A 7,810-nucleotide genomic window follows, 5' to 3' on the forward strand; every position below is an offset into this window, starting at 1 on the left:
ACAGTCCATCCTGACACAAATGGACCTCAGAGCACTCCCCAGTGTTACATGAACTTTGCCACTCTGCCCCTTGGTGGTGCAAGCAGTAGCTACTTGCTCTGTTTTACAGATGAAGGGAAAAGGCACATGCTGTGCTGAGGCAAAGCTGGACCAAGTTCCTGACTTCACAGGGGTGAAACCTACCCATCAGCGCACAGGGAGGAGTGGGACTGAGGAGCCCTGAAGAAAGCCAGGGAAGTGGGAGAAGGCAAGCTCAGATTTTAGTGGGTGCTTGCTGCAGGATCCTTGTCTACACAATGCATGGGCTACCCTCTCTCACCCCTGTTTTCAGAGGCTACTTGTTTTCCCTTCTAAATAATGCAGCCAGATAATTTTATTGCAGTGACCCCCTCTCAATAATGCAGCCAGATAATTTTATTGCAGTGAACTCTGTGAATGCTACAGCAAGGGTAATCTGCCAGCACCCATGCTTCAGGAGGTTTACACCAGGACTAGAAGGAAATTACAGTCCTTACTTCATCTTGCAAAGGGCACCTCTATCAGCTGCAGAATCAGGGATCAGTCCCTGCCAATGGAAGATACTAGGCTAAATGGATCCATAATTTGAGCTACATCATAGATGGCAGAGCTGCAGCTAGTGCCATCCCTTGCTGGACTGGCAGACTGGTTGCTATGGCAGATGCTTACTGAATCCCCATGGAGATGAGGGAGACGGCCACCACCAGCAGATCCAGGATGTTGAAGGAGTTCCGGCAGAAGGATCCCTTGTGGAGGAATGCTCCATATGCGGTCATCTGAGAGGGAGCAGAGGAGAGTTGAAGGGATGGGGACACATACCCTCTGCTCATGTTTTCCTTTAGTGACTCCAAAAAGAGTTCAGCTTGTAGCCCTGAAGTCATAAATCCTCTCTATAGCCACTAGGTAAGCAGATCAGACAAAGCATTTCACAATGCACTGGGCCAGGGAGCCTCAGCTCCTGTCTCAGCCACCCCCACAGCACAGGGAAAGATATGGGGATTAAAAATGAATTTTGCATCAACCCCAAATGATCTGCTTTCAGATCCTTGATAAAGCTGACAATCAAAAGAAAACCCCTGTTTGTCTGGAGTCAGATAAAGCACTTCATTGTGGGATCCTCTAATTTCTTTTAAAATGAAAGAAATTTCACCAGTTGGGCTTAAAAATCAGAACATTTTGACTTTTCCTGTTTGGAGAAGGAGAGGGAGACATGGAGACAGTTTGGTGAAGTCAAGAGCAAGTTACAAATCGGTCTGGCATTGCTGGATCTGCATTTTTTTGACATAAAAAGGTTCATCCCTAAATATTTTCCCAGCTCCACTCTAGAGGAATTTTATTCCCCACATCCTTATGGAACTGCTGAGGCTGCCCAAAAGGAGCTGGGTGTGATTGTGGTTTTGTGACATAGACCTTTATGCATTAGCATCAGGGCTGAGATGCACCAAGCTCATGCTACACAAGGGCCACAAAGCAGCTACAAGGATTCAGTCTCATTTGGGATTTAGGAAGACCCCATATGGTAGCAGAGCCTGGCAGGTAGAGGACAAGAGAGACCACAGGATGTGTCTGTGTTCACAGCCTCAATAAAGGATCTGCATTCATTACAGCCACTGCCAAGTCCTGCTCATATGCTAGCATGAGGGATAAAACATGCGAGATACTGGTAGTGTCCTCTCTCTTCTGGCACCCCCTCCTCTGCCCCACGTAGGACTATCTCTGGTAAAGACAGCAGCTAGTGTGTGACCCACCTTCAAAACTATTTCAACAGTAAACACAGAGGTGAATCCAATGTCAAAATATCCAAGAATCTGCAGGAAAAAAAGTATACAGAAATCTGGTAAGAGAGTGGTGATAGGAGAGAAAAGAGGTCTTGGGGGCACCCAGGAAATCAGACTGCATTAGACTATACAGATCATGGATAAAATGTCCTCAGTGGGGACCCCCACACCAATCACCTTGAAGATATACACACCTTTGGTGTCTTATGTTCTAATACATAATGTGTCCCATGGTTGTAGCGTGGGAGGACACAGCTACACCACCATGTGCCCAGCCCAGGACTGCTGCTCTGTAGCATGCCCTGCCCTCACTCCTGAGACCTGAGATACTTCAGAGTGGCGCGGCCTGCTTAAAACCCCTCTCCCACTCTCTCCCTCCATCCTTCTCACTGGCAAACACTGCTCTTAAGTGGCTTCATTGTTGTGTTTCCAGAATTTGGAGCTTGCAGATCAGGAGTGCGTGGGTGGAATGTCCTTCCTGGTGCCATTTGACAGATGGGAAAACTTGTTCCAAGTCAGCTAATTTGCTGGTGTAAGAAGTGGAATGAAAAAGGAGACTCATGCTTTAAGCTCTAACCAGACTCTCCTCTGAAAGCCAAGAGTCCCAGCTCCTGCCCTCTATGCCCACCTCTGTTTAGGGACAAGACAACAGCTTGGTAGGAGCTTCTCTAAAATGAAAAAGAATTAAAAAGACCCTTCTCCTGGAGGCAGCCAGAATTCCCTTCTCTGCATGGCACAACCCTCTCCTCTAAGGGCAGCAATAGCATTCAGATGCCCAGCCCCCTCTCCAAAATCTCCCAGGGAAGAAGGCAAGAGGCTTCCTTGCAGCAGTGAATCTGGGGCTGCATTTTTTAGGCAACTCTGGGTGCTTTCCCTGGCTGGGCCCCCATGCGGGGTCACCTGGTTTCGGAAGGACTCAGCCCGAATGGGATCCTCGGCCGCCAGTGAGATGCTGCTGAGCAGAATGAAGAGGAGGATGAAGTTGGTGAACCAGGTGGCGTTGACAATCCTGTGGCACAGAATTCGGATCCTGTGGCAGGGAAGCAACGGGGTGAGAGTCTGCTCCTGGTGGATGCAGGGCAATGTCAAAATGAGGGGGGCTCCCAGCCATGGCTGTACAAGAAGGGGGTTCCTTATGAAAGATGTGCCCTGGAGTACAGTAGGAAGTAGGACTGCTGGATGAACTATCCCAGGACCCTCTAGTGAGCAGCCATAATAGCTTTGGGGCCCTTTCCTCACACATCCCTTCCCACAGCTGGGAAGGCTGGTGCTGGAGGCACAACTGGCCACCCCACCCCTGCTGGAAGGCTGTCCTTGCAGGTAGACAGGCAAAAGCAGCTCTTACTTGTTGGTGGGGCTGAAGATAAAGAAGGCACTGGCTTCAGGCATGGGCACAGCTTTCTCCTTGAGCTGCAGCTCTGCCAGGGGGCGTGGCCGAGGGCTCAGGGGGATTTCAGGTTCATCTTCCTCATCGTCGCCTGTGGGGTGGCCAGAAAGAGAAAAAGACAGTCAACCTGTACCTATCTTCATGCTGGGGTCCTTCCCTTCGCTGGCTGCCAGAGAAAGTGCTTTCCTGACACTACGCCTTCAGAAAAGAGGTCCACCATTAAAGAGGATCTTGTCATGTGTACTCCCAAACTGGTCTAAACTTGGCGAGTCAGCACAACAGCTCTGTTTCTTCATGCAGGGATCTGAAACCTGGCCTCTGGTCATGTCTCCTTTTATGCCAGACAGCAGTGTGACCTCCTTAGTTGGGGTGAGGACATGCCACTCCCCTCTCAGCTTCCTACCTTTCTGGGCTTTCCACTCTTTGCCACTACAGATCTATAGGGCAGATCCAAGAGGGAAACCCCAGACCTCACCACACTGAATTCAGCCCGTAGACCCCGCTGCTTTCAGCAGAGAGTCCTGATCGCTGATGCTAGGCCTAGAATTCGTCCTTTGTTTCAGTTTTTTAAGACTTGTCAGACCCCAGGGGAGCAAGTCCACAAGCAAAGCAGTGAGGAAGGCAAGGGCACAGCAGTCTGCTGTGCAGAGAGAGCCAGAACGTCCTGATCCCACCTCACATGAGCACACAAGGAGCTGCTAAGGACTGCACAGCATCTCCTCCAGCTTGGGGCCTGTGGGCTGGATCCAGACCAAAAGACATTGGATCCTGCCTTGGGAGCCAGGGGGCTTTGGTGGTGTTTGGCAGCTCCTGGCAGTAGGGGACTTCACCTGCAGTGGATTCAGGCAGTGGGGAGAAGCGGCAGCAGCAGCTGAGTTCAAGTGCCAGCCCATCTCGGACCTGAGCTGGGTCATTCTGGCCAGCCAGAACAAAACGTTGCTGACCACCGCCATAAGCCATAAACCCAGCTGCCCTCCCAGGAGCTTGTGATCAGAGCCAATCATTGGCACGTCTCTTCTCAAAGCTACACCAGGCCTCTCCCCACCCCTGTCTCTCTCCATCCCTCCAGCAGGATCCAAGGGCCAGAGCCTTACCTGGGAAGTCAGCAGAGGGGTAAGGGTCTTTGATCTCATTGACGTTTGACTCAAACTCATCTACTTTTAGCTGAAAACGACATAGAAAGGTGAGTAGTGGAAACCCTGGGAAACCCTGAGTCGCAAGCCTACCCGCTCTGCACCATGCAAGAGAATGTCCTGATCTCTAACAAACTGTAAGCTCTTTGAGGCAAGGGAGGTTTTTTTGCTTGGTGTTTGTACAGCACTTGACATCACAGGGCCCTGGGGCCAGGACTGGGCTCTCAGGTGCTGCTGCAGTGCTACCGTAAATGGTAAGATGGGGCAGGAGAGCTGAGAACACTGCAGTGAGCAAAGCCCCCTTCCCCTGCACCTGCAGGACAGACGCCACATGGAAACTCCTCTCAGGTGGTCCCCACTGAGTGCTTCTCCCCCTGTCTTCCCTATGTTCTGGGCTGGGGCGGAGGAAGCAGTTACTTGCATCAGAGGAGCGTTCCAGACCTGATGTCTAACTATGAGCCTCTGGTGATGCCTGTGCTGAAGCTCAGGATGATATGACCACATCAGTTCCTTCCCCATCAGCCTGTGGGGAAAGTGGGGGTTGTCCATGCCCAACTATATCCCCTCCCTGCACAGCTGGGCAAATAATCAGAAAATATTGCCCCTCCCAAAAGGAAGTGGTTCCCCCTGCAAGCCTCCTGTGACTATCATACGGCCAGACCAGCTGCAGGCTGGGGCCAGGAAAGCCATCACAGCCAGGGAGAGGGTACACTTGTGGAGGAGGAGGAAGGCAGCAGGATCCTCAGGGGAGCCTGCCCCGAGCTAATGTTTGCAGACCATTCAGGTGAGCCATGAAGGCTCAGAAGTCTGAATGCAGCCGGAGCCTAAGCCTCAGGGGGTTCACTCATCAGCCAGGATTTAACACACTGACTGGAAGCATGAGACGATGTGTGCAGTAGTAGGTGGGATCCAGGCCTCAGCAGCACCCCCTGTCCCTGGCCAGTCCAGCAGGGTGGTGGCACTGACCTTGGCTGTGGTAGGGATTCCTTCCCCTTTGGCTTTCTGCTCCAGCTTCTTGGCCAGTAGTTGCTTCTCCTCCTCAGATTTCCCTGGGTAACCTCTGACAGGAGAAACAAAAAGGAGAGGTGACACGGCGAAAGCCACTAAGATGCTGTCTGGGCTCTCAGCTCTCGCTGACTGGCAGCACCAAGCCCCAGTCACTCCTGCTTTTTGGGACAGCACTGACCTGGACATTTTCCTCCACTTCCTCTCCTCCGCCTTGGCCTTCTGGGCAGAGGTCAGGCTCTCAGCCTCAGCCAGATTGTCCACCGCAATCGCCAGGAAGACATTGAGCAGGATATCTCAGTAGGGAATGGGCTAAGGAAGCTCATGGGGATGCTAACACACAGGACACTACAGCTGTGGGACCCTCCCGTGACTGCATCATCCAGGCCGGGCACGGGGCAGCTGGTCGATGGTCCTAAGCACAGCATTCAGCAAGCTAGCCAGAGCCGCAGGCTTGGCAGAGACTCCTTTCGCATTCATGCCAGCCACCTCCTGTCTGTCACACATGAACAACCACCACCCTCCACAACGTGATCTGAACCCAGGGACCAACAGATTTGCCCAAGCTGATAGTTTTCTGTGTTTCACAAGCCCCCACCCTGCACTTCTGGCTTTCTCCCCTTCCTGGGGCTCCTGCGTTGAACATGTCCCTAACCAGCCATGCAGGCCTTCTCCATGTGTCCCAAGCCCCCAAATGACTCCAACATAAAAGTCACCCTATTGGACAAGGCAACCGACCCACTCTATCTTCTGTCCTTTCTGCTGATCAGAGCCCTGGCCCATCTAGTTCAGAGTCCTACTCCCAGCAGTGCTCAGTGGTTGATCCTGTAGAGAACAACAGCACCTCCTGCATGGCTTTCTGATACAGCAGGCACTCTGCAAGGCCCTGAATAACACTCAGTTCCCCCCAGTTTGGCCCTGAGGGTTTAGGTCAGGTATGACCAACCTCTGGCAAGTGTGCCACAAGTGTGCACATGAGCCCTGTGTGCTCAGTAAAGAGGGCTGGGGGGCACGGGAGGCTTAAGCCTCCAGCTGAGCAGAGGCAGGATGCTACTGTGAGAGGAGGTGTGAGACATCACCATTAAGAGCCAGGTCAACCCCTCCCTGGCCCTACAGCAGCTGCTGAATTTCTATCAGGGCTTTCTATCCTCAATTGCCATATAAAACTATGGCAGTTGTGGGGATAGGGAAGGGTTAACCTGGCTCTTGGCAGTGACACCTCTCACAGGAGCCTCCTGCCCCACTCTGCTCTGCACTGCCAGAGGCTCAAGCCCCCCCTGCCTCCTTTCATAGAATCATAGAAACAGAAAATTCAGGTTGGAAAGGATCTCAGGAAGTCATCTAGCCCAGCCCCCTACTCAAAGCAGGACCATCCCCAACTAGACCACCCCAGCCAAGGCTTGGTCTACCCCAGTCTTAAAAACCTCCAAGGATGGAGATACCACAACCTCTCTGGGTAACCAGTTGCACTGCTTTACTACAATCCTAGTGAGAAGGTTTTTCCTAATATCTAACCTAAACTTCCCTTGCTGCAACTTGAAACCATTGCTCCTTGTTCTGTCATCTGCTGCCACTGAGAACAGGCCAGCTCCGTCCCCTTTGGACCCCCTCTTCAGGTAGTTGAAGGCTGCTATTAAATCCCCCCTCAGTCATCTCTTCTCCAGCCCAAATAAGCCCAGTTCCCTCAGCCTCTCCTCAGAAGTCATCAACAGCCTGGAAGATGGGATGGACTGCCCCATCCCATTTCCAGTGCCCCAGAGCACAAATTCTACATCTGGTATGACTGGGGAGTGGGGATCAGAGCAGCATTCGGGGAAGGGGCAGGGTTTGGCTCATGGCACACCTGCCATAAAGGTTGGCCACCACTGGTTGAGGTAGTTCCATGGCTGTCACTTCATAGACCAAAGCTGCAACCCAGGCCTATTAGCCCCGGGCATGGGTAGCCAGACAATGCCCAGCTCCTAGAAGAGGATACAGTTCCCACAGACAAAGAGGATGATGAAGTAAATGCAGACCAGCATGCCAGGGAAGGAGGGCCCTCCATAGGCCATGATCCCATTGTACATGATGGAATTCCAGTCTTCTCCTGTCAGGACCTGGGAGAGGGCAAGAGATGGTGTGAGTGAGAGAACAGGATGGGCACCCCAGAAAACAGGGTAGGACCCAGGAGTCCTGATCCCTTTTCCCAGCCCCAGACATGAATGCACATTGTCTTCTAGAGTCCAGAATAGAAACATGACTCCCAAGGTTCCTCTGAGTAATAGCTTGGCAGCTGGGAGGTGTTTGGCTCCCTCTGCCCCCTACCTGGAAGACACTGATGAGGGCCTGGGGGAAGTTGTCGAAAGTGCTGCGTCGAACCTGCATGTCCTCAAAGTCATACTTCCCTCCAAAGAGCTGCATCCCCAGGAGGGAGAAGATGACAATGAAGAGGAAGAGGAGGAGGAGGAGGGAAGCAATGGAGCGGATTGAGTTCAGCACGGACGCCCCCC

General features: G+C 52.3%; 1 protein-coding gene across 5 annotated transcripts in view; it reads right to left on the reverse strand.

Moving 5' to 3' along the window:
• CACNA1S (calcium voltage-gated channel subunit alpha1 S) overlaps window positions 1-7,810 on the reverse strand; it is a 91,523-nt gene that overhangs the window by 36,790 nt on the left and 46,923 nt on the right. For 4 of the 5 annotated variants that reach the window (XM_025193317.1, XM_025193315.1, XM_025193320.1 and 1 more), the window contains exons 13-21: window positions 7,626-7,810; window positions 7,297-7,417; window positions 5,503-5,617; window positions 5,283-5,376; window positions 4,278-4,347; window positions 3,142-3,274; window positions 2,697-2,826; window positions 1,767-1,826; window positions 688-794 (exon numbers count right to left, since the gene is read on the reverse strand). The exon at window positions 7,626-7,810 is cut by the window's right edge and continues 71 nt beyond it. In XM_025193317.1, coding sequence (XP_025049102.1) covers window positions 688-794; window positions 1,767-1,826; window positions 2,697-2,826; window positions 3,142-3,274; window positions 4,278-4,347; window positions 5,283-5,376; window positions 5,503-5,617; window positions 7,297-7,417; window positions 7,626-7,810 — 1,015 coding nt within the window. The remainder of the gene's footprint in view (window positions 1-687; window positions 795-1,766; window positions 1,827-2,696; window positions 2,827-3,141; window positions 3,275-4,277; window positions 4,348-5,282; window positions 5,377-5,502; window positions 5,618-7,296; window positions 7,418-7,625) is intronic. The other variant, XM_025193316.1, reaches the window with a different exon arrangement.

The sequence above is a fragment of the Alligator sinensis genome, unplaced genomic scaffold, assembly GCF_000455745.1.
Source record: "Alligator sinensis unplaced genomic scaffold, ASM45574v1 scaffold1382_1, whole genome shotgun sequence".
In the NCBI taxonomy this organism is placed as follows: Eukaryota; Metazoa; Chordata; order Crocodylia; family Alligatoridae; genus Alligator; species Alligator sinensis.